The sequence below is a fragment of the Pongo abelii genome, chromosome 3 (genome assembly GCF_028885655.2).
Source record: "Pongo abelii isolate AG06213 chromosome 3, NHGRI_mPonAbe1-v2.0_pri, whole genome shotgun sequence".
Taxonomy (NCBI): Eukaryota; Metazoa; Chordata; class Mammalia; order Primates; family Hominidae; genus Pongo; species Pongo abelii.
The window spans coordinates 207,926,861-207,953,512 of record NC_071988.2 but is presented as its reverse complement, the minus strand read 5'-3'; the positions used below and the strand labels follow the sequence as shown (position 1 = coordinate 207,953,512).

The window sequence follows — 26,652 nt, the reverse complement described above, 5'->3', positions numbered from 1 at the left end:
ACTTTCCTGGCCCATGATGGGCACTTGAGTTTGCAATGCCTTCATCCAACTCAATACACTTTTTCCACTGCTGAAGCTCACCCTCCCTTGAATCTCTGTGCCCCTTCATTCCTCAGGAGCTCCAGTGCTGATTGATGATCACTCTCATCCACAGGCTCTCTTTAGCATTCTGGGTTGGAGTCATTTGGACGAAGAAGCTCAGTGCTAGTTTGAGTAAGCAGGTGCTCTCTCTTGGTGTGTGAAGCGTATTAAGGTTTAAGCACCGTCCCTGTCCTTTACAGAAGACCAGGCAGCCCCTGGCTGCTAGCTCAAGGGTTGGGGAAAGAAAAAACAATTTATACTCACAAAAAGTTGGTGACCCTTGATCCCTATTCAAACACCGTAGCCTTCTATGGTCTTGAAAAGAAGGAGACCTAAAACAATTAGGATGATTTCCTGCAGTCATCTACTTGCCAGTCACAAAGTAAGAAAAAAATGTGCTTGTTTAAAGCCAGTTTTCCCTGTTTTCAAGGTAGTCCAGATTGGGAAAATACTGCCTTCTTCCCCTTTCATACCTGTCCTGCTGCTCTTCTGATTTTCCTCAGGAGAAACACGTGTAACATGGTCTTTCTCTCCCCCTGGGTCTACAGGGTATTCCATTCATGTGGAGATTGGGGTCTTGTCAAAGCTTTTTTGTGGGTGACCAGTATAACTGTCGAATTATTGAGTTTTATCTGTAGAAATTTAAGTGTGATGTGACTCACCACAAGGCATTTCATGCCTTACACTCACAAACACACAGACGCACACACACCCATACACACACGTGCATTAAAAGACTCAAATCCAGGAGCATGTCAGGAGGTGGTGAAAGAAATTTGAAAGGTGGAATAATTTTGTTTTCTGTGGACATTCTATTTGGAAGAACAATTGAATGGATAAGGGCCATCGCCAGACACAGTGCTGTGCAAACTAATGATCATATTACCCGTGACAATGGTGATTTTAGAATACGCTTTAGCTTTTGACATGTTTCAAGTCATAGGATATGGACAAGTCAGTCCAATGCGGGTTAAAGTCATTAGATTTTTTTCTTTTAATTTGAAAGGGAAAAGTCTCATGAGCAGATAACTCAAATCCTTTTGTATGATTTGTATTATTTCATAGTTTTCATTTAGCATAAATAAAACTAAAAAGAGATTCATATTACATGGAAGCATCCTTAGTAAAGCTGCATTATTAGGGGAAATTTCATTGACGCTATCCAAAGACTGCTTTATACTGAATTACATTCAGACTTATAGCAACATTTTAATACATTCAGTTAGAATTATGATAATTTCATAATATTATAGTTTCACCTCCAATAAGATTGCAATTATTATGAACACTCAGTAATAATAAGTATGCATCCCTACCGAAACATTTTAAGTTCTGGGTAACTAAGATTTCTGTCAGTTATTTCTAGAGATTTAAACAACCATGAACAGTAAAAAAAAATATATATATATATATATATATATCACATTTAAAATGACTATGTTTAAACAAGAAAAAAATCATATTAGTAAGATTAGGACAAGAAAATCTGTCTTTTTATCCAAGGTTGAGGTTTCTTAACCCGTTAGATTAAGGTTATGCTTTACAGTGTCTCTGTCCCCCTGAAGTTTATGCAGAACTTTCTGTACATATGAATTTGTGCATTTCCCCAAAAGAAAGATCAGTCACTTTTATCAGATTTCTAAGGGATCTATGATTCAGAGAGACCTTTTTATATGATGGATTTTTTAAAAGTATTCAAGTAAAAGTCTGAGAAAAAAAATTATTGCAACTTTTTTTATCATGCTAACAACGCGCATGACATCAGCCATTATGAAAATTATGGCTGACAAAGAACACCAAATTGTATAACTTAAACATTTACTAGGCAATATTTCTAAGTGTAAACAGTTCTCCTTCATTCATTTCCCATCTTTGTACTAATAGCTCACAATACCTCTGGCCATCGATCTTAAAACCATTTCCTCTCCCAAAAATCCCCTCCAAAAAGTATCTATTCTGAAAGTTAGAAAAACTAAGTAAGAAAACTTGCTTCGGAGTTTTATTCACTTATGTTGAATTGAGTGCTTATCATCCTATTTGTCACGTGTGGTCAGACCTCATCCAGGCTACCACAGGTGGTTGTAAAATTTCAAATGGTCATCTTCTCTCTTCCTCCTACAGAGCATCCCTTCGCTATGTTTAGCCTCTTGGGCTATATATAGCCTTGAAGCTGTTAAATCTTTTATTTTTCCTACAGTTTCTTTCTCCTTTACCTAAGATTTAGTGCCAACCATAGTTCTAACTAACTAGGGTACATTCTAACCATTATCAGTGGCTGGTTTTCATTTTCACACATGGTACCTCTATTTGCATTGCTAGGATATTTTAAAGTCCAATTCTTTTCGTATTTTGTAGTGAAATCAAAGAACAGATTTAATGAGTGGAAAGGAAATAAAACATCTTTTCCATTTATCTTTTCCACTTAGTTGTGTTTAGTATTGTCAGTATTTAGATTCATAAACCAGGAAAAAATAAGACAAACAGATTTATGTTTTGGGGACATTTTGGCAAGCGGGAGGCAGTTATGCTGTTAGATTTTTCCAGTGAAGGGCAAACCAATTCTGCTGACCAATAGTCTGATATCTTATCATTGTCACAAATACAAAAACTAAAACTCCTGAGGAAACAGTTTCATTATGCCAACACTCTCAAGCCCCTACCCAGAATTACATTGCAGTGCTGTGTGAAAACCAGCCTTGTTTCAAAACACACCGACTGGATTCACTTTCTTCCTGTTTTCATGCTTTTTCTGCACTGTGTGGTTGGCACCTAATCTGTCTGAATGTAACCCATTAAAGTGCTTGCAAATAAAACCGATGCTTTGCCTTCTCTGCCACGTCGCAAAAAGAGGTACTTTTGTTAATTGGATAATTTATCTCTTATTATTTTTTCCTCATACTCAGCTTGGAAATCAGAACTTACCTGCCAGTGTGTTGGAGGTAAATGCTTCACAGACACACAGACAAATCACACCAGAAGCCTCTCCTCCGTGCCCTCCTTCCGTGGTACCTTTGAACCGAGCCACTTTTTCACCAGGCAGTGGCACCAGCTCAGCATCACTTAGCCTTCCGCCCCCCGATGGTTTGGGGTCTTCGCACCTGCATAATCCCCAGAGCCTTTCCCATTGCTTATACAAACACCTGCTCCCAGCTCCTGAAAGCCTCATCCACAGCCACGACACAGGCTCTCTGACTACAGACTCCTCCCTGGCCGAGCACTCCTCCCGCTCGGAGAGTGAGTCCTCCACAGCCATGCTAGAGGAGCTGCAGATTGGTGACTCTGACACCACTGGCCGTTCTGAGACACCCTCCCCCACCTGGGGTCAGAGGTCTGCTGTGACAGATGGCACCACCTTAACCACCCCTGCAGCCACTCATGTAATTATTCTGCCTTTCTTTGCCTCCACCGTTTCCTTAAAAGGACTGATTTATTGTGCCATCTCATTTTTCAGCTGACATTTTTATTTGCATAGGTGTTGATTCCGAAACCAATTCTATGCCATCTGTCATGGAAATCATTAGTCATCCTATAAGCTTGCTTAAGGCTGAAAAAGTCACTTCATTCTCTTCATTCATTTTAGAATTACTTACAGTTACTCTAAAATAGTTGCTTATGGTTTCCCGTGTTACTGTAGCTGATGAGTTCTACAGTGATTTGCTTTATTAGCTAAGTATACATCACAATATGTTATGATCATAAAGTCTAAAATTTTTCAAAAAATTTTAACCCAGTATTAATCCATGTTAGTAGTTTTTCTCACAGACTCACATTAATGTGTCCTGTGTCTCTTTTCTGTATCCTTGTTTCTCACATAAATGATTACTGACTGCATGAGGCTAATTTTTCTTGCTCCTCCTTCTCTAACAGCTACAAATTTTGAACTTATCTATTGTCCAGGAGTGAATGATGTCAATAATCTTATCTACCTTTCAGAAATTTAGCTGCATGATTTTTTAAAATTATTCTTCCTGAGCCATTTCAGGACAGAAATTTATGAATACATTTTTTTATTTTGTATATCAATAATTTGTCTTTCATTTATAGCAATATATACATCTTTTCCATACATATATTATTTAAATATACCTATGTGATAAGCAATCCCTAATAAATGATATGTGAATGGCTAAAATGTTTCAAAATTTTATGGCACAGATTCTGTATTTCATATAATGTCTAAGTAATGGCTTCCATTTAAGAGACACATAGCTTCAGGCAAAAAAATTGGATTTTTTAAAAAAAATTGATATTATAATGAAGTTCCGAATAAGCACTGTCATAGACAAAATTTTATTTGTGCTACATAGGTTTATGTTCTATCAAGCTGATAAGTCTGCAAATTTTATGCACAGAGAAATGTTATAATAAGCCATATGTTTTTTAAGACACTACAATTTACATAAAGTAAAAGATGCTTTTTTTGGTAATGGGATTCAGTATTCCCCCAATGGCTGTGTCTAACACTTTGCATTCAAATGCTCCATTCAGAGACTGGCTACAGAAGGAGCTTCGTTTTCCAGGCCTAACCCCATAGTGAATCCCTCCCTGCTACAGAGGACCAGCCCAACCACGGGTGCCAGGAGCGCAGCAGGTGTGGGTTTCTCCCATGCCCTACTGTGCTTCAATGGTTCTTAGCTTTTAAAACTTTACCAGGACCTTTAACCAAAAAAAGAAGGCAGTGAGAGGGTATCAATCTGCCAACTAACCTGTTCAATTTTCTGTTTTCAAGACTTTACAGGAGACTAACTGTCTTATATACAGTCTTGTGGGCACGAGCAGAGCTACTTGTAAGAGAAATTAATTGCGATTATCAGTTTAAAATTGCAAATAGATTATTCATGACATGTTTTTGCTAATAATGAATTCACTATAACAATACAGTATTTTCTAAAATGCTAATGATATTATTTTAGTTGTAAAATCCTGATTGGTTGAACACAATAAAAGAATAAATCTACTCTCAGTGTTTACTTTTTTAACCCCTAGTCAATATTATTGAAACCATCAAAATAGGATTCAGAGCAAGTTTGTAAGTTTAGTAATATAGTTAACCTGATGGTTTTTAATAAGAAGGATTCTTCGGCTTTTAACATTAATTACAACATGTTATAATAGTATTACAATGATATTGACAAAGATCCACCAAACTTAACTTGGGCAAGGAGGTGAAAGTGTTCTCAAATCATTCATCAGAGGTGTATAAAAGCTCTGAAGATTTGGGCAGGCCTGTGCCTCACACTTATTTGAACGTCCAGCTCTCTCCAGGGAGCAGATCCTCAAGATGTGGCAGGTTATGATATGAGTGTAATTTTTCTAACAGCTTAGAGAATTATTTAATCAATAAGCACAAGGCTTGTAATGAAATGTTTATTGATTTGGGGACATAAGTGGTATGGTTATACAGTAATGAAATTAGACTTTTTCTAGGTCATTTGAAAACCCATTTGCTTTAAAGTGAAATCATAGAAATACGCAGTTACTGTATCTATGTTTCAAGCCTGTGGAATAGAAGTTTGTTTTGTTTTAAAATAAGTAGAAAAGTTTCATAAATTATGGTTCTTTATCTGTGTGCCTGTGTGTGTTGTGTGTATTTAGCTATAATTTTAACTAAACGTTCTTACTAATGTTTCATCTTATTTGCATGCATTATGTGCACCCCGTAATGATCAGTACTGTGCTGTGGGTAGACAGGCATGCTTAATAGTCCTGAGCTCGATATCTGTGAACTAAGCCGATTCAGTTCCATCAGAATGGATACCTATTGAACATCTACTCTGTCATCAGCACTAGGCTGCATGTTATACAAAATATTAAAGAAGCATATATGTGACCATCTTCAACAAGAAGCTTGAGATACCATTGGGGATATAAAATAGTCAGATACGGAACAATCAAAACAATGAATAATTAAGAAATCAAACAGAGATTCATAAAGTTCTCAATGAGGCTGAAGTAGGGAGAAGCCAGTGGTTGAACATGTCTCTCTGATCCTTTACCAGGTATTTGATCCTTCTAGAATAGGTTGCTTCATGATATATACATCCAAACAACTAGGTTCCTTATGTTATTCACCAGCTCTGGAAACATTCATTCACTAGAAGATATCCCTGACTAAGTCTGAGAACCAATCCCTTGCCTCATGTCAAAGGACATCCACGTCAATGCTGCATGCGGAACAGCACGACAATGTTCTGATTGCCGACATTACGACTGTCAGAGCAAAGTCGTCCTCCACGTTTACTTGGTACTGACTCCTACTGATACCATTTGGCACCTCTGTTGGCAGGGTGGCATGCCCGCTAGTCAGCCACTTTCATTTTTCCTAACCACTCCCTGGGCCCTCAGATACACAAGAGAGTGATTTTCAGAAATAAGGGAAGAGAGAGAAGGCAAAGAATGTAGCATGCCCTCTGACATCAGTTTTCAAAATAAATAAGAGCTTGGCAGCTGATTACTGTCATGTGATTGGAAGTCTTTTATTATCATCTAATGGAATGATGTTTACGGGGAACTATGGGCTAATTTAACTCGATGCCTTTGCACTTTTCTCAGAGCCAGATAACAGTGAATGGAAACTCAGGAGGTGCCGTGAGTCCCATGAGTTACTATCAGAGGCCGTTTTCCCCCTCGGCATATTCTCTCCCAGCCTCACTCAACTCCAGCATTGTCATGCAGCATGGCACATCCCTCGGTAAGTAATTTACTCACCGTGATTTCCATGGCAACCTCAATGCGGCAAGTCCAACCACATGAGAAAGATACGTGGCATCAGGGTGAGGCGGGAGCGCTCAGTACTCCACTGTTTGATGACCCTATCCCCAGGGAGAAACTGGGGCAGAGGACCCAACATGGGAGAAAATGGGCACCACGCTATGCCAAGATGATGACTCCACCTGTGTCTGAGCCTGGAGTGGGCACTTAAATGCTTGAGGTGGTGGAGTAGAAAGAAAAAGAAGATGGCTACTTAGGGCAAGGGGGTTTGTGCCACTGGAGGACACGAATGCAGGTTTTCCACTAGGGCAGCTTGTTCGGATTTGGAAGAGCTTCCACCATGGACTATTTCCTGGGGTCTATATAAGGGAGAATCGTTTGACAGTTCAAACAGTGTAACAGGAGGACAGGCTGTCCCACAAAGCAGTGATGCAGTCATCTACTGGCTCACACAAGGAGGAAACCACCATTCAAACCAAGGCTGGAAGACCTGCAGTCAGGGATATGGTAGCAGGAAGCCACACAAGAGAAACTTAAGAGTTCCCTTAAATGAAGGTTCTGCCATTGTTTAGAGCAATCATTCTCAACCCTCTGAGGACTAGGAATTCAGTGAAAGATAGAGCTCTCCTCCAGAAAACAAATGGACATACGGACATTCATAAAATTTGTAAGCAGACAATTTCATGGGGCTCATGGACTCTTTGTGGCCTCCTGGGAAAGAAGCTGTGCTGTACAGTGATAGAAATGCTCTTACATGGTAAAGTATACTCAGATAGTTCAGAAAATAATGTGATACATACTTTTTTTTTTTTTTTTGAGATGGAGTCTCACTCTGTCGCCCAGGCTGGAGTGCAATGGGGCGATCTCGGCTCACTGCAACCTCGCCTCCTGGGTTCAAGTGGTGCTCCTGCCTCAGCCTCCCGAGTAGCTGGGATTACAGGTGCCCGCCACCACACACAGCTAATTTTGTATTTTTAGTACAGGCAGGGGTTTTCACCATGTTGGCCAGGTTGGTCTCGAACTCCTGACCTCAGGTGATCCACCTGCCTCGACCTCCCAAAGTGCTGAGATTACAGGCATGAGCCACCGTGCCCAGCCCATAAATATTTCTTAGTTTGTAAAAATGTAACTTAAAAACCTAAAATGTCAAAAAACAATACAAAATTGAACTATCATAGGAATTCAGGCTGAACAAATTTCCATGATGTCGACTCACTAGGAAGCTTCTAGGACAGCAGGGAGCAGAGGGGAATTCTCAGGACAGCGGCACCATCCTGCACCTCCCAGAAAAGGAGAGGCCCGGTCCTCTGGCCACAGGGGCCAGCAACAGGGGGAAAGAAACTAAAACCCGGGACTTGAACCACCATGTCTTCTTTGACACACACAACGCACCTCCTTCCCCAGCACTGAGTCAGTACTGAGAGGCTATGATGCTGTTCGTTTATTCAGGGATGTTTTATGTCACCATCCAGCATGTGCATGGTGGAACTCAGCTTCTGAGGTCAACCAAAGCTCTATAACTATAAAACTTGAAAGGTAGCTGCGGGACTTATTAAAGTCTAAATATATCTGCGCCTTCGCTGATGCTATGCCTGAGGATCATCTGTGAATCCTACAATGATCTCCTTTTAGAGTTAAGAAAGTAAAACTGGCTTATGCCGAAATTTTGCGCTTTAACAATCAGCCCATAGTGTGGTGTTATAATGGAAGTCCATTATATCTAGATTGTTTACAATGGAACTATGCATTTACACACATATAAAGTAAAACTCGACAAATTATTCTAGCCACAGCTTTTTCCCAAATAATTATTAACAAAGCCTGACTCTGTCTCATTGCCTTAGTGAATGCAGTTTTGTCCCTATCCCCACCCAACAAAAAAAATATAAATACTTGAATGTAGATAGGCTTTGATTTTAGAATATATTGATAAGTAGATTTTACATATAAAATATTCTGCATGGGAAGAAATTCCCGATGTAAACATTGAACAAATTCCAGCTGGCCAGTGCTGTGATAAGGTTTCGGAGGAATATGTACATCTACCTTGCCCTAGATGAATTTTACATTTCGTTTAGGACAAAAGATTGCTAAGATGACAGCTAGTGGACCATATATGAGAATAATAAAATAAAGGGTTAACTTCTATTCCATAAGGTATGGGTTCATAGAATGTAATGGATCAGATGTGAAGGCAGAGTTGATTCTCCTTGCTTAGAGTAGGACTTGGCACATGCTAGTGTTCAAAAAACATTTGTTGCTAATAAAAATACTAGTATCATGGAGGCCTACTCAAGTCCTTTTTGGAATTAAATAGAAAGTCAATTAGTGTCAAATATCTCACTGTGTCTTAATAAGGACTAGCTTAGCCGGGCGCGGTGGCTCACGCCTGTAATCCCAGCACTTTGGGAGGCCGAGGCGGGGGGATCACGAGGTCAGGAGATCAAGACCATCCTGGCTAACATGGTGAAACCCCGTCTCTACCAAAAATACAAAAAAAAATTAGCCGGGCGTGGTGGCGGGTGCCTGTAGTCCCAGCTACCCGGGAGGCTGAGGCAGGAGAACAGTGTGAACCCGGGAGGCGGAGCTTGCAGTGAGCTGAGATCGCGCCACTGCACTCCAGCCTGGGTGACTGAGCAAGACTCTGTCTCAAAAAAAATAAATAAATAAAAATAAGGACTAGCTTGAATGTTATTTTCACATTCAAGGGGCCAGCAGCAGGGGGAAAGAAACTACAACCCAGGGCTTGAACCACCATGTCTTCTTTGACAGCAGCCAGCACACCTCCTTCCCCAGCACTGACTCAGTGTTGAAAGGCTATGATGCTGTTCATTTACTCAGGGACATTTTATGTCACCATCCAGCAAATAAACTGCACATAAAGCAGTTTTATAACTAGCCTTATCCGTTCTTCATCAAAAAATGTATTAAAAATGCCTTTCTGATGCAAACTAAATTGAAAATAGTCATAATCATAGTAATAGCAGTTGCAAATGTTACAATGGATTTTACCTCAGAGAGATCTGAATTTTAATTACCCTTATATTGATGAGTTAAAATTTCTTTAAAAGCTTACTTATGGCCGGCCACGGTGGCTCACACCTGTAATCCTAGCACTTTGGGAGGCCAAGGCAGGCGGATCATGAGGTCAGGAGATCAAGACTATCCCGGCTAACATGGTGAAACCCCGTCTCTACTAAAAATACAAAAAATTACCCAGGCATGGTGGCACACACCTGTAGTCCCAGCTACTCTGGAGGCTGAGGCAGGAGAATCGCTTGAACCCAGGAGGCTGAGGTTGAGACCACGCCACTGCACTCCAGCTGGGCGACAGAGCGAGACTCCGCCTCAAAAAAAAATAAATAAATAAGCTTACTTATGTTATTTTATACAAATTTTTCATGAAAAATACATTTATACATGATATATATCATATACACATGATGATATCAATAAGTCTCACGCTGAAACATGAGAATTTTTTTCATTTCCACCTTAAAGGACTTTCTGAGTGGCAGTCCTGACAAACCATGACATAAAGAGTATATACAAAGTGTCGTTCTTTGTCACCAACATTTTCAAATTAATTGCAGAAAAATAGAAAGGCATATTATTAATCGTACCAGAGGAATGCTAATAATGATGATTTTTTTAAATACCTGTGAACTAGGAGTAAATGGAATATATACTGCATATCTGTACTCTGTTCCTTCTGAAAGTATTCTAGAAGTTACTAAAAAACATGAAGAACTTGATAAGCCTCATCTAAATTATATCCTTAGGGCAGTTTTTGTCATCAAAGAGTAAACAGTCATAGTTTTTGATATTTTAAGGTAAAAATGCACATAGGAAATCGTACTAATAATTTTAAAGCATTTATTTATTCAGAAGTTTTCATGTCCAGAGGCTTGGAAGTGAAGATTTTTTTAAGTGATTTTTGGTTTTGCTTCATTTCTATGAAATCACTGTTACTGACTCAACAGTCATATCTTTGTCTAGAAATACATTTCAAAACTTATAAATAATAGTAGTTAGCAGTATCACAAGAATAATATTGATGCAAATGATGACCTGAGGGAAATTACTGAGCTTGTCTCAGCTCCTGCCCCTCGTCTATAAAACTGGTTCTTGCTCCCCCATCCTGCCCTCCCTCAAAGGTTACTGGAAGGATAAGAAGAGATAATGCATTTAGAGCACTTCCTAACTCAGAGGTCTCCACACAGTCATTTAACAAATGCCATTCTTCCCCCAGCCTTCTTCATAAAATGGTGAGGCCCTTGTTGGTACGGGTCTGTTCCCCACACACCTACACAGTCTCCACTAGCTCAGATGGAAAGTAAATGAGTTAAAAGGGATAGTGATGGCAATATGGACTGTGTGTTACAGTTGGCATAAATATACAACGAGACACATGAATTTATGATTCCCTGTACAATGAATACGTTCCATGTTACCAAATTTTCTGTACAGATTCCACAGACACATATCCCCAGCATGTGCAGTCTCTGGATGGCACCACCAGCAGCTCTATCCCCCTGTACCGATCCTCAGAGGAAGAGAAGAGAGTGACAGTCATCAAAGCCCCGCATTACCCAGGGATCGGGCCCGTGGATGAATCCGGAATCCCCACAGCAATTAGAACGGTAGGAAATGCCAGCGTGTGCGTCTGTCTGGGGCTGTGCACAGACTCCACAAAGGACGGATTGTCCATGGCTTTGTGCATTCCTAGGGTCTTATATAATGAGGATCGCCCTCCGTGCCATCCGAGTTCTCATGAATGTTATGCTGTGTGTGGCAGAGAAAGAAAGCTGTCGATGGGAGAGAATTACACAATCTGTTTTTCCATTTGAATGAAACATCGTGAACATTGTGATTTTGTTAAATGGTAAAACTATGTTGTGTGGTTTAGTTTGTTTGTTTGTTTGTTTTTCTTTTACCTTTTACCAAGGAGGCTTAGGGCAATAGAGAGAAAAGAGAAGGAACAACACAATAGAAATTCTTTGGCTGCATTGAATTCCCCACATGCATTGCAAATAAACCAGTGATGTGTTCGTTTTTTGAAATAGATGTGTGTTAACACCGGGAGATTGGAAGCTGTGATTTGGGAGTTGGGAGGTGAGATGATTGGAGTGAAGAGAGTTAATGTCATGGAAAGGAAAAGCTGTCTGAAGAAAAATACACATTTTAATGTCCCTCTTCAGCCGTGCCTGCTGAGAGCTCTCCTGGGATGATAAGTGAAAGTGTTTGGATTTTTTTTAAGTTTTAAAACTCTGCCAAAGCATTGCTCAGTGTATCTGGGCAGCCCCTTCCGGCAAAACGCAGCAGTAGCAGAGGCAGCTTCTGAGAGCCTGGGCAGGCAGCAGCTGGCTGACCAAGTCCACTGGAAGAGAAGGCTTGTGCCAGCTGGGAGAAGGAAGCCGGGGACAGGATGAAAGCAACAACACCTTTGCAGGTGAAGCTGGGGGCCACGCGGGGAGGGACCGCAGCTGCATATACTTTGCAGCAAGACCCATGTAAAGCTGAGGTGTGGCCAAGAGCTGCTCCCCTGGAATGCAGACCTGAGCAGCCACGACAATAAGGGATAGAGGCAAAGAATGGGAAAGACAGCAGGAAAAAAAAAAAAAAAAAGCCATGGTAAGATTGGAAACAGTCAAAAAGAACTAACGATAAAGTGTGGGGATTTTCTTCTCTCCTTGACTTTACATTCTTATATGGGGATTATGTGTTTTACATACAGACAGAAGAGTTTAAAATGGATTATTCTCAGCATCTGTATTACAATTGGAAGCCAAAAAGTAAATCTGTACAGCAGTTACTGGGGTTTTAGACTCTTTAGATTGAGGAAATGTTGAGTGTGATATGACATTCTAACAATCTGTCTTGAAACTGATGATTGCCATATTTATGTGCCAAAGAAAAGTTCAGGGATTATGACCAATATTCTTCATTTTATGATGATTACATGTTTCTGGTGATGATGTTTTCTTGTTCATTTCCCTCCTAAGATTTCTGACTCAAAATGGTTAAATTTGAAACTTTCTTCTCATTATGTAGGGATAGACAGTCAGACAGAAATGGTGTCATTGGTTTTGTGTAATTGACACTTGAGGCATAGTATAGACAAAACTAAGAAAGCCCTGATTCTATGTAGTTACAGATTCTGTCTGAGAGGATTTTATCAAAGATATCTGAGCATGTTTTTAGGTCAATAAATGATATGTAATGGATATGCAAGCCTGGTCCATGTTTTCATCCTTTATAAGACATAATTTCCTTAACTAACCAGACTTTGCCTGGTTAGTTTCAAAAGGAAAAACTGAGATGCTAGAGATGGTTGATGAAAATTAAATCATCTTAAAATTTTTAAAATGTTTATCAACTGCCAAATCAAAAGCATGTTTGGGTATGCATAAGCAAACACACTAAACATTTAATGCCAGTTTCCCTTCTATAAAATAGAAAACACAATATAACCAATGCAGAAGTTCCTTATAAGGAACTGTAATTTTTATGCACAATTGTTGTCTTACTTGGACCTTTAAAACTTGACAAAGAAGGCGAGGTCTGTGAGGACTCTCCTCTTACACTGACTATACAGCCCTCCAGAGCACATCCCCATGTATAGCTGTGGTTATAAATGTCAAGTCAGGCTGTCTCTGAGCCACAGCAGGCCGAGACTCTCCAAGGTTGTTTTTCTTTCTCATGTGTGTAGAAAGTAATGATGATCAGATTCAGTGTATTTGCCAAAGGCGGTACTGTCACAATGTACCATGCTGTAGTATCATTTTAGATGGCCAGCCTATGCCGAGGAAACAATTTTGTAAAGTCATCCAGAAACTCTAGAAAGCCAAGAGTCAACAAACAGTACTTTTGAGCTATTCTAATGAAGGGAATCAGCCCTCCAGATTGCCTTCTGTCATGTGGCCTGGGACATCTGTGTGAACCTTTCAGTGCTGTTCTTCAAAACAACGAAAATCGCCAGGGCTCAGCTCCCACGAGATTGTGTCATTAAGGCCAGCTAGTTAAGTGAAATACAAGATTCTTTTCTTCTACTTCCGATATAACACTTTTTTGAGTCTTTTCAAAACTGAAAAGGAGAAAAAAGTAGAACAGAGTCACTGTATACTGCTATGTAGAAAATATGTCGTTTTTTCTTTTTTGAAATCTCTGCGTGTTAAATCAGTGTAGAGTTCTGATGTTTTGAAAACTGTAGGAATGTAAAAATTCAGGTCTATTCATTCAGTCAAGGTTGTAGAAAAAACTGCATAGTGAATTGCCAGTAGCTATTTTTCATGCAAAAGTAAACTTCCTGAAATTTGAGTAGACTATTTTCTTATTCTCAGCCTTAGGCGTAGCAATCTCCATGATGGCATTTACAAAAGGAACTTTAAATGCTTAGAGTACTTCTTTTAGAAAGGGACATAGAGTTTAAGTATTTTATTTTACCAGCTTCATATTTCCCTTTGCCAGCAGGGCGTTTTCTGGCATCTCTGTGCTCACCATATAAAGCTAGCAGATGGCATCACTGTGAGATCCTACCTGATATAGGCCCTCCAGCAAGTGAAGAAAAAAAAACCTGTCTGTCAGGATGCATTGCCATATACAGTGATAGGACTTACTTAGTAGCCTTCCTTGTTGCCATCAGCATGTCCAGGAAAACATTTTTGCACAACATTATGTTGTATTTTCTGTTGCTTTAGTACAGTAAAAGAAATGAGGTTTAATGAAAGAGAAATCAGTCCTTTATAAAAATAAACTTTCTTGAAAGATACATGTTTAGCAACTTTGAACCAGCAAATAATAGACTCTTGCTTCATCACTGCAATCCCTTCCACCATGTCCCATCCTTTGACTGAATATTCAATCAATAACCTCAACTCTTCCATGTAGAAAGAGCCTAGAATGAAGAGCTGACTCACAACGAAGTCAAGTGGCCCTTAATGTTATCTATATTTGTGGTGATTTTTCAGAATAATATATTCTCAGAGGTCAAAATAAATTTATATATAGCACAAAACCCTTAATGTCCAGATGAAAAATGCAGTGACCACATTTCTGGGCAAAAAGAAAAAGATCAGGCAATAAAATCTAACCCAAAGCTCAGTCTATTAAGTATAAGAATGCTTTTGTATCCGTCCTAACAGAATTTTTTAAATCGAGATCTGTCTTGGAAAGTCTGGTATGTTTAGTTACTATGAGCAGAATCATCAAGCTTGTTGCCCAGGTAGCTCTCAGAGAGTTGGGGTAAGATCTTGCCAAGCAAAATCTGTGAGTATGATTATAAAAGCATGTGTCTACTTTTACAGGTATACAGAAAGGCAGAGCTCTATCCAATAGGCTACATTCATTCATTATTTCATTCTACAAATATTTGCAGTTCCCTAGTGTTATTATTTATTGAGTAGTTATTATATTCTAGGCATTGTTCTAGGTCTTGTGTATACATTATCTCATTCAATTTCCATAACAATCCTATGACTTAGATATAATTATGTCATTTTAGAGAGGAGAAAACTGAGGCTCAAGAAGGTGACATGACTTGCCCAAATTCGTATTGCTAGGGCGTATTAAGCAGCAATTTAAGGAACCAAGATTTGAACCTTGGTTCAAGATTCTACATTAATTTCATCTTTCCACTACAGCCTACTGCTCCCCTCATGTCTGAAGCCTGGATCCGTAAGGACTTCTACTCTCAAGGAACCTACAATTTTAGCAGAGCAAATGTTGTATACACTCTGTTATCATATTAACATTTTTGAAGCAATATCTATATTCTTAAATTTTCTCTAGGACTCTGGGATGCCTACTACATTCAGTATTTTAGTAACTTAGACTAGAAAATAGCAAATTTATTTCTCCAGAGCCACGCTGATCAGAATACAATTTGAGTCGAAAATATTCCCCAGTTAATTCTGAAAACACTGTCTTGACAGAACAGTCAATAAAAAGCATCTAAGGATAATGATCATTATCTACCAAAGGGAGTTAAACAAATTATTGCAACAATAACTTTTATTAAGTGAACTTTATATAAATATATTTGTGCAAATATCAACTCTCTAGTGCTGGGGACAGCTGTAATTTGAAAAAATAAAACCATAGCATCTAATGTTCCAACTCAGCCTAAATTCAAACACAAGGTAATATATTTGCAAACTGCACATAACTAAGTAAATTGCTGAAATTGTCATGAAGCAATAGTAAAGAGTCAGAACATTTTATCACCGAATGGGACTCTGTTATTAAGATGCTAAAATAGAGAAATGAGAACACTGAGGAGCGACGTTGATTGGAAGCCAGTTTGTAACCATTGGACGCTCTCTTCATTACAGACAGTCGACCGGCCGAAGGACTGGTACAAGACGATGTTTAAGCAAATTCACATGGTGCACAAGCCGGGTATGTCTGCTGCCCTGCTTTCTGATCAGGTCCTTGTGGGTTGAAGGGGGTACACTCGTCTTTTGTATAGGTTTGATTCACACACAATGTCAAGACCCCAACAAACTCCACATCCCCTTTCTTTTCAGCATGCCCCCTATTCTCCTTCTGTCACCCCTCCAGTGACAGATCCCTGTGCCTCTGCCTCCCAGCTGAGCTGCCAAGAAGCCTCCCCATGGAGGACAACCAGGCACTCTGGCCTCAGCCCTCCATCCTCCCCTGTCCACAGTCTAAATTGGTGTGTTGCCTGGTAAAAAAAACACATTGTTCCTCTGCCCACCCCTGTCTGCTCTCCTCAAGAGAGTGAGCCTGAGCAGGTCTGCCTGAGCCTGCTCTGTAGACAGGAGACCACTAAAGCACTTAGTAAAGGAAATTTGCGATCCAGAGCAGAGAGGGTTCTGGGGAAGCGAGGACAAGGGCCTGACTTTGCATGCTATGAAGAGGGCAGCAAGACGAATATGTTACAGGCAAAAAGGGCAGTTTGCAGAGGTCTGTGGTGGCACACACCTGTAATCCCAGCTACTCAGAAGGCTAATGTGGGAGAATGGTTTGAGCCCAGGGGTTGGAGGTTTGGAGGCTGCAGTAAGCAATGATCACACCACTGCACTCCAGACTGGATGACAGAGTAAGACCCTGTCTCTAAAAAAAAGAAAAAAAGAAAATGGCATTATGAACTAGCAAAAATACATTGCTTTTCTAACAAATTTCTGTTGTTTCTCTGAAGTTCTGCTGTCTCATTATCCTTTGGTGACAATCTATATTACCATAATATTTATGTTTCATTTTCTAGATGATGACACAGACATGTATAATACTCCTTATACATACAATGCAGGTAGGATGGGTTTCCTTGCTTGCAATGACTATTTTATTCTCAGCAATGTTTGGAAGAACTACACAGTCACCTTTTCTCCCCTTCTGTTTGAGCTCATGTTTTCAGTTCATATATTAGGAGGAGGATTTCTTTTCTTTTCTCAGAGCATGAGGAACAAAAGGATTGACTTTTCTCATGGAAATGAGAACTAATACTGGTTTATCTCATTCATTCCCACTGTTGGTTTATTCTCAGCTTCAGGAATGTTTAACCAAAGTGTGAAGGACAGGCTGAAAGGACACACTGTAACCCAGGGTACAAAATAAGATAAAGATCTTTTATCAGCAGAGAGAATGATTACAATTGTGTAAGATCTTTCAGATACACTTCACCAAAAACAAGTCAAACAAAGTATTCTGTGACCTTGTCCCCGCTTTTTGCTCCAAAATGCAACCATTCATTCAAAGAGTTTAAAAATCCCCCTTGGCGGGGCCACTTTTCTGACTCAGAATTGCCAGTGCTCACAATAGAATGGCTTCAGTTCCAGGCACTGCCACTTGGATTGGCGAGCGTTGGTATCTCATGCAGGGGTCTGCAGGCTGGAGGGAGGCACCCCTGACAAATGTTTTTCCCTTCATCACTTTCTCCTGAATGTTGCCTCAGGGGACTCTGCCCAGGGCTCCTCTCCCTGCCCAGCCACAGGCTCAGGACAGGTGCACAACTATTTTTTTTTCTTCTTTCTTTAGACCAGGCTCTGAGGCTGGCACTGCTCCCCTCCCCTTCAGCAGCTGCAACCTCACTTGGGGTGCTCTGGGCAGCCTGGGGTCACATGATCCTCCTGTTCTGCACCCCTGGAGACCACATTTAGGCCCTTTAACTATTTGGGACTGTGCTCCTATCTCCAAAGACAAACAGATAGAGGGAAAATCAGTAGAACAAACTCAGCAAGCCCTCTGGGTTTAAGTCTTGGCTCGCCCCACTGATAGCTTGAGGCCCACAAAGATGTTTCCCTTAATTTCATCCCTGCTCCCGCACAGACCAAACTCACCTCCTTTATTTAGCTCAAAAGTTGAAGTCCGACTGTTGAATGCAAGCAAAACTGTCAGTGTAGACGTCGTCTCTTTTCATTTGCTGTGGAAATGTGCGTGGACTTTCAGGAGAAGCAAACGGGTACAAATAGAATTAGCTCCAATGATTGGGTGGAGGAAAATTTAGAATTTTTATAACTGTTTTAATATTGAGGTTTGTGTCACATTAGTGATTAGTGAATGGAACAGCAGTGACGTATTACTCTGTAGAGCCCTACAAGCTGATCATTTGATCAGTGGACGAGTCAACTGCAGTTAGTCTCTTTGCTCTCTACTCACCGTGCAAGCCATAGCTTCACACCTTGCACTGTTCTGCCTTTTTTCTATACCATCCCTGCTCCCCTCTTGCCCTGCCCACTGAAACTCATTCAGGGCTGACTCTGGACACCTGCGTTCCATAATGCCTTCTCTGAGCAATCTACCACCTACTAACATCCTTTAATTCTTACTATGTGTTTTCTTCATTTGGTCTTTATTATCTTTTACCAATTATTTTCCATCATAATTCTATTTGTGTCTGATTTTCCCAGGTGCACTCTAAGCATATTGAGGACTAATGTTTCCTTGTACCTTGCACAGCACTTTATAAACACAACTCTGTGCAATATTTTGTTTGACTACAATTAGCATGTCAATTTCATATGTAAATCAGGGTTTTTAAAGTATTGGAAGATATTTGGAAACAGTTCCATTTTTAATCTTGCTCTGAAAATGGTACTATTTTCTTAGTGTGTACAGTTGAAGAGAAAATTTGCTGAGTGCTTATAAGTTTATTCCTAGTACCAGTCTGAATTATTACTAGTTCTGAAATAATTGACAAAGATTTACTGTAATCAGGGCTTATGTACAGAATAAATTTGTAATTAATAAATTAATGGAAATTAGTACATTAATATTAATAAATTAATAATACCTTCTAATGTATGCACCATGAATATGCTTATTGATAATAATTTCTATGCAATCATTGGCTATTTTGAGAGGGACAAATAATTTAATTCATTTTTAAGAGGTTATTTGCTTCTGTTTTTTTGTCTGCTTTTGTTTTTTGTCATGATAGGTCTGTACAACCCACCCTACAGTGCTCAGTCACACCCTGCTGCAAAGACCCAAACCTACAGACCTCTTTCCAAAAGCCACTCCGACAACAGCACCAATGCCTTTAAGGATGCGTCCTCCCCAGTGCCTCCCCTACATGTTCCACCTCCAGTCCCACCGCTTCGACCAAGAGATCGGTCTTCAACAGAAAAGTAAGGCATTTCCCCCCAGGGTGGCCTATATTTAGCTTAGGATAAAAATAAGGCTACATGGCATTCAGTAGAAGAATCAGTGCACCTGTCACAGAGAGAGTGTATGTATAATCTTGTTGGTCTATACATATACCATATTGACCTCCACTGCTGGGATTGTAGCAAATGTTTTACCTGTCTTGTTTCATGATACTGGAGTGCCCTAAATTAAACTTTAAGTAATATGGACACATTTTCTGCTTTTTGATCAATACATACATATAAGAGACAAGTAAATAGAAATAATGGACATGTACTTCCTTTGGTATACCAGGTTACAGGCTATGCAGTTAATTTTCTGTTTCCCAGGTCTATTAATAAGAGACATTTTTGAAAGCAGGGAAAGTTATTCATAAATCATAATGAGGCATTAGTTAATAGGTGTCTGTGACTTGTTTCTACCAGTTTTTCAAGCTAATACGAGTTTTCATTTCTCCACTGAAGTATTTTTATACAAACTATCCACATGAAAATAAAAACTTATAAACACTTTTTTATTGTGTTATTTTTACTGGGATTATGACTAATACTTCTACTTATAGGTAACCTTTATTGAGCGCTCATTACAAGCCAAGCACTAGGCTAAGCGCTTTTTCTGTGTCATATTATTTGATTCCAAGAACAACCCAGTGAGATACGTTCTATTTTAAAGAGGAAGAAACTGCAGTTTAGAAAATGGAAGGAACTTACTCAGCTCATACAGCTCGTATGTCCAAGCCAGGGTCCAAGCTCAGCTCTGATTAAACCCAAGGCCTATGCTATCCCAGCAATTAATAAATAAGAATATAAAAATTATTTCTTATTAATACCGGTTATTAAGCATTATCATACCCATTCCAGAAAAATTGTATTCAACACCCTATTGTACCATTAAGAGTAATTGATGATCAGGCCAGGCGTGGGTGGCTCACGCCTGTAGTCCCAGCACTTTTTTTTTTTTTGAAATGGAGTCTCACTCTGTTACCCAGGCTGGAGTGCAATGGTGTTATTTCGGCTCACTGCAACCTCTGACTCTCGGGCTTAAGCAATTCTCTGCCTCAGCCTCCCGAGTAGCTGGGATTACAGGCACCCGCCACCAAGCCCGGCTAATTTTTGTACCATTTTGGCCAGGCTGGTCTTAACTCCTGACCTCATGATCCACCCACCTTGGCCTCCCAAAACGCTAGGATTACAGGCGTGAGTCACTGCACCCGGCCAGTCCCAGCATTTTGGGAGGCCATGGTGTGTGGACCGCCTGAGGCTAGAGGTTCGAGACTGGCCTGGCCAACATGGCGAAATCCCATCTTCACTAAAATAAATAAATAAATAAAAATTTTATAATAGAGTAATTGATGATCATATAGGGTACAGCATCCCACCAAAACACACACATGTGTGAAGGGGTCTCACTTTAATACCAATCTCCCAGGATGAATCATGTGAGGCCTTAAAATTGAGAAACAGTTTTCTAGACACAAATTGTTACCTTTGTCATCAAAACATAACCAAAATTAATGTTTTGATTTAAAGGTATTACCCATCTGATATGTTTTGTTAAAATTAAATATCTCATTAATACATATGATAACCTCCTAAAAAATTCCATATGGCTTTCATATGTATTATCTCATGTAATCCTCAAAACTCCTCTGCAAGGAAGAACAACACATTATTGCTATCTGTGTTTTACACAAATGGAAAAAATGAAGACTGAGAAAGTTTAAGGGGTCTTGCTCCATATCACTCATGAATTTAGTAGAAAGCTAGGACTTGCCCCTAATTCTGTCTCTTAGAGTGTTTCTATTTCCAACGAGCCACGGAGCAAGAATTTCATTCCATTCCATGGAAGCAGAATTACCCCCATCTATAGTCAGAAAATCCTTCCTCCTAAAAATCATGGCCCCTGGGAGGCTGAGGAGAGAGGATGGCTTGAGCCCAGGAGTTTGAGACTGGAGCAAGCTATGATCACATCACTGCACTCCAGCCTGGGCAACAGAGGAAGACTCTGTCTTGAAAAAAAAACAAAGAACAAAAAACAAACCCAAAGATGCCTTCTTCTTTAGCTCAGCAGCCTAGGAAAGCTTAATTTTGTGAAACGCATTTTTGAAGCTTTCCTTCGTAAGTCTTCTGACAGCCTCTTGGAAGATATTCCTTGGGGTAAAAGTGCTGGTTCCCATGAGTGAGATGTTTGACTCCGGTTTTTCAAGGCTCACACCAAAAGATGACCTCCTGTGCCACACTGCCTGCTCTGGTGCACACCAACCCACATGACACTTCTGTACTCTTCCCAAGCGATGATCCCACTTCAAGAAATAAGGTCGAACATGGTGTGTGCATTACTCCTTGTCACTTTGGATCAAGGATTACAAAGGTCACAAAGTGGTGGGTTAAACGCTCATAGTTCAGCAGAGCATCCTGCCACCTATTTTAAGCACAAACATACACGGCTGCCATTAGGAACCCAGGAACTCACTCTCTGCGCGTCTACAAACCCCTCATGTGACTTTTTGAGCCAGTGGCGGGGGAATGTGGTATTTTTCACAGATTAATTTTTTATCCTGAGAGATTTCTTTTAAAACTATACTAAAAGTAACGTTGAAAACAGATAACTGGTTTTACACAATTGCTTTAAGCAAAAAGGATTATTTTAATGTGTGATTTGTTGTTTATTTCTAGGCATGACTGGGACCCTCCAGACAGAAAAGTGGACACAAGAAAATTTCGGTCTGAGCCAAGGAGTATTTTTGAATATGAACCTGGCAAGTCATCAATTCTGCAGCATGAAAGACCGGTAAGCACTTGTCATTAAACAAAATATGCCAGCTCGCTGGGCTCCCAGGGTTCCCCAATCAACCTGAATTCCAGATCCATTAGCAATTTTTGTCCCAAAGGTAATCACTTAGAAATCATGATTATTTTATATCATGATTTGTACATCTCATCTCGGAATTGAAAGATATATGTTCTAATATATTGTCTTTACTGACCAAATATGAGTGTAGGGGGGTGTGTGTGTGTGTGTATTTATATATATATACACACACACACATGCAGGTGTATATACATACACACATATACACATGTCTATACACACACACATATATATATTTATATGCAAGATTCATTTGCATGTAACTATAACTGTGCCTAATCATTAATCAGAGTTTAACTTTTAAAAAACGTTCATAAATGCAATACTTAATTGTTATCATAGCTTGCTAATGAGAAAAATCATTAATTAATCTCCCCAATACACATGGATCCAGGCAGTTCTATCCCTTGTTTTCCATATTGGCTTTTTAATATTTCTTTGGATGAAGGGGGAATTTTCCAAATGCCCTTTCCATAACAAGTTGTTTTAATTGCTTTTTATTAAATCCCTCCTCAGGTTACCAAGCCTCAAGCTTCCTGATTGATTGTCATTCTAATGGATCAAGATTATATTTCACTTTGCAGGATTTTTTCTAATTATTTAATTATATGCAAACAAAAATATCTATACACTTAAGAAGAACCACTTGCCTCCTCGAAGCACAGGTTCACACATAGGTCTTCCCTTGGCCTTCTTTGGTTTTGATTCCCCAGTACTCCCTTGCGTGTCCTTTGCTTCCCCTCAGAAATCAGTGCCCTCAGGATTTTCCTTGAAACTCCACAGTTCCTCTGCATCTCCTTCCAAACCTACTTCTAGGAAAACATTTGCAATCAATTGCAATTTACTCTCATTTTTGCCTTAAAAGAATTTTAGGTGTCAGTGAACAGGAAAAAGAGAGTTTTCTTTGTGAAGCTCCTTCAAGAGTCTCCAAGAAATCACACTCATATATGATCCAAGGCCAGCCCTGTGGTTTAATTGGAAACTCTAGCCTTGCCACACCCAACATGAGTGTCCTTGATTTAGTTTTTGAAACCCTGTATTTGTGGTTGTGTTCTGGGGTAGCATGTTCAAAACCTTACCATCAGATCATTCATACATGATATTTATCTAAGCCTTCTTACAGTTTCTTTAAATAACTCATATCTTTTAGAGTAACAGGACTACAAAAGAAAAACTGAAAGAAAAAAAATCACTCATTTGCAGGCACCGTTGCAAACTTATAACCCATTTACTAGTTTCTATGATTGAATATCATGCTACTCTGAAATTTCCAGAATGAGAAGTGAGTGAAACACAATGTCACCATTGCATAAAATTGAAAACAGTAAAATAATACAACTCAGATTTAAATTAAATAACAAAATTTTAATGATCTTTCTAATAATTTATGAGACTCTTAGGATAACGAACATGGTAATGGTATTGGAATGCTTTGGTAGCTGTGGTGTCAGGAAACAGGGTTGGTTTTAGAAGCTGTCCCACCAAGATGTTTCTATTCTTTAGTCATTCAGTAAAACTGACTGAGCACCAGCTACATGCCAGGCTTTATGTGAGGTGCACAGCGGGGAACAGGACACACTCTCTACCTTGAGGAACTTCAAGTCCATCATTTAATATCTGTGCAAGACTAGATCTGAGTTTGTGCAAAGTAAACAGCCTCTTATATGGTTAAAACAGATGCACACCTAAAAAACCCTCCCTTTGCTCCCTTTAGGGTTTATACATTGACCCTATCATTGTGATTGAAATTCTCACATTACTCTCGTCTTTGAGTTAAAAAAGACTTTAAAGACTCCTCGTTTTACAATAGCAATAATAATAGCAATAACAATCATTGTAAATCTTTATTGAGCACTCACTATATGCCAGGCTCCATAATTAGTAATTTATGCCTTATCTCATGTAAAGTTTCCAACAGCCCTATTAAGCAGACACATGGCATTTCCATGTTACAGATGAAGAGACTGAAACACACATTAGCTCACCTTGCCCCAGGGACACATAGCTGGTGGGAGCCAGAACCAGGAGTTGAGCCCAGGCATACTCATGCCTGGTGCACTTGGTCACCGCTATACAGCCACTCCAGGTGTAGCTGAGCAGGAAACACATTGAAGTATAGTTGTTATTTGATTCACTTATTTGATAATTTTGCAGTATAAATTAATTTATTTATTGGCTAATTTATAATAAAGTATACTTGATTTACTTTATCAGAAACTTAGGCCCTAAGTAGTTACCACACAGGACCAGTAGATGTGACTGGTTGTAAGACAGGAAGGTCTGGAGCCATGAGTGTGACAGAGATTTCAGTGTGGATAGGTCTCTGCAGCCACGGGAGAAGATAAGCAGAAGGAACTTAGAAACTTAGAAGGAAATGAGAATGGCTATTTTATAGAGAAATAGAAAGAACCAAAAATGTCATCCCTCCTAAACAATTTTGGAGAGGACCAGCCTTAAGCAAAACGGTTTGAGCTGGTCATATGGAAGATGTTGGCCAGCCTTTCCAGCGTAGGACTAGTTCATCATCTTTTTAAAAAAATTAGTCCTGACTTCATTTCAATTGCCTCTGTAAATTAGAAAACAAAAAGAGCCAAGTGGGCAGTGGTGATGCAGAAACTGGCTGCGTATTGATATAGTTTACATAAGATTCTGATGTGTTTGAAAATATAAGCTAGAGGTTGAAGAACAGGCATGCTGAATGACAGTGGCGTCCCAGCGAATGGCCAGCGCTGAGGGTTATCAAGGTCTTATTCATGCATTCTCATGTCTTTTGACTCCAAGATGGCTTGGAAGCATTCCTTTGCTCTTTTCATTTTCAATTTTTGAAAAATATACACAACACCTGGGCAATTCTGTGTTGCTCTTTTGAATCTCTACGTGGCCTCTCCATCTGCCCACTTTTCCAAGGGTCATCTTGGGTTTTCCCCTCTCCTGCAGTGGACTCAGTGTCGCCTGCCAGGAGAAGTGCCACTGCCGCTCTTCTCTTCTGGCTCACAATTGTCCGTGCCTGGACTACAGTGACAGCCACCTGATTCATTTCCCTACCTCTCCAGTCTAGTCTGCATACCACAGCGAAGGCAATCTTCAGAAAATCTTTATAAAACCTCCAGCACAAAATTTTCTCTGGCTCTTCGCTGTCCTTCAAACAAAATCTGAAACCCTGAGCATAATTTATAGAAGACCTGTGATAGGGCTCCAGCTGACCTCTCCAGCCTCATCTTTCCTCCCACACTCCCTGCCTCACTAGGTTCCAGCTACACAGAGAACTTTCAATGCCCGCCTTGCTGGGCCTCTGTAAAGGCTGTTCCTCCCCACCAGGAAAAGCTCTCCCCACCACCTCTTCCTTCACATGGAGAATTCCATCCTCATCCTCCAGGTCCCAGCACAGTCCCACCTCTCCCAGGGAATGTGCCTGACTCCTCAGCACTAGGTTGGAGGCTCTCCCTGCTGTGTGCCCATGGCACACTGCGTTCCTCGTGAGATCTTGAGCTTCTTGAAGGCGAGGTGGTGACTTGAGCTTCTTGAAGACGAGAACGTGACTGGTCCACCAGTTGTATCCCAACACCTGGCACAATGCCTGGCCTATAGTAGGTGTTCAGTGAATATGCATTTGTGGAATTTCTAAGTGAATGAAGGAACACAGGTTTCAGCCTTGCAGTTAGTGGATAAAGTTGATGAGGGACTGAATCCTTGTTCTGTTGCTTATCCATGAAGCCTATACATTTCTAGTGCAAAAGGCCCAGTGGGTCTCAAAACATTCTTGGAGGGATTTGACACACTGCTATTAGTAGTGACTCATAATTCCACGATTCCCTGGGATACAGAGGAGGCAGGGGGCGTAGTACTGTTTGAACAAAAGTCCTCCCAAGACGCTGGCAGAAAGATCTTCCTTAGGAATCAATGGCATATGCGTTTATGTTCTTTAACAGGGAAAGTAAAAGTGAGTGCACTTTTTTGAAGCTCATAGATACTCATGTGACTGTAAATTTAGAAATGTTAATTAATTGGGCCTAATGTTTGATTTGGAAAAGTACTTAGCAGTCACCAGGAATTTGCCTTGAACTGATTCGAACCACAAATCGGAACCGTATTTCCACAATTTAATTTTTCCATGAGACAATCATAAAAACTCTACTGGGATTATATTACTAAAACCTTTACATCCCATTACATTGGATATGTTCGTAGGTGAGTAATGTTAAATTTAAAAAAAAATTAATAAAGCATTTGTTTAGGACCTCCGTATGCTTGATAAAGTAAAAAAAATATGAAAATGTTACCCTAACCTACAATAACTAAACTTGAACATAATGATAAAAGCAGAAGAAAATAATCATTGAAAACACTGTGCAGAGTTGAAATGCAATTTAAACCCTTAAT

At 39.8% G+C, this 26,652-nt stretch overlaps 1 protein-coding gene across 39 annotated transcripts in view; it reads left to right on the top strand.

Moving 5' to 3' along the window:
- Nucleotides 1-26,652, top strand: part of SORBS2 (sorbin and SH3 domain containing 2) — a 370,833-nt gene that overhangs the window by 286,821 nt on the left and 57,360 nt on the right. For 19 of the 39 annotated variants that reach the window (XM_063723752.1, XM_063723753.1, XM_054554823.2 and 16 more), the window contains 7 exons: nt 2,985-3,458; nt 6,634-6,772; nt 11,263-11,435; nt 16,125-16,191; nt 17,021-17,065; nt 19,193-19,382; nt 22,077-22,191. In XM_063723752.1, the coding sequence (XP_063579822.1) occupies nt 2,985-3,458; nt 6,634-6,772; nt 11,263-11,435; nt 16,125-16,191; nt 17,021-17,065; nt 19,193-19,382; nt 22,077-22,191 (1,203 nt within the window). The other 20 variants (XM_054554834.2, XM_054554835.2, XM_054554829.2 and 17 more) reach the window with 6 other exon arrangements.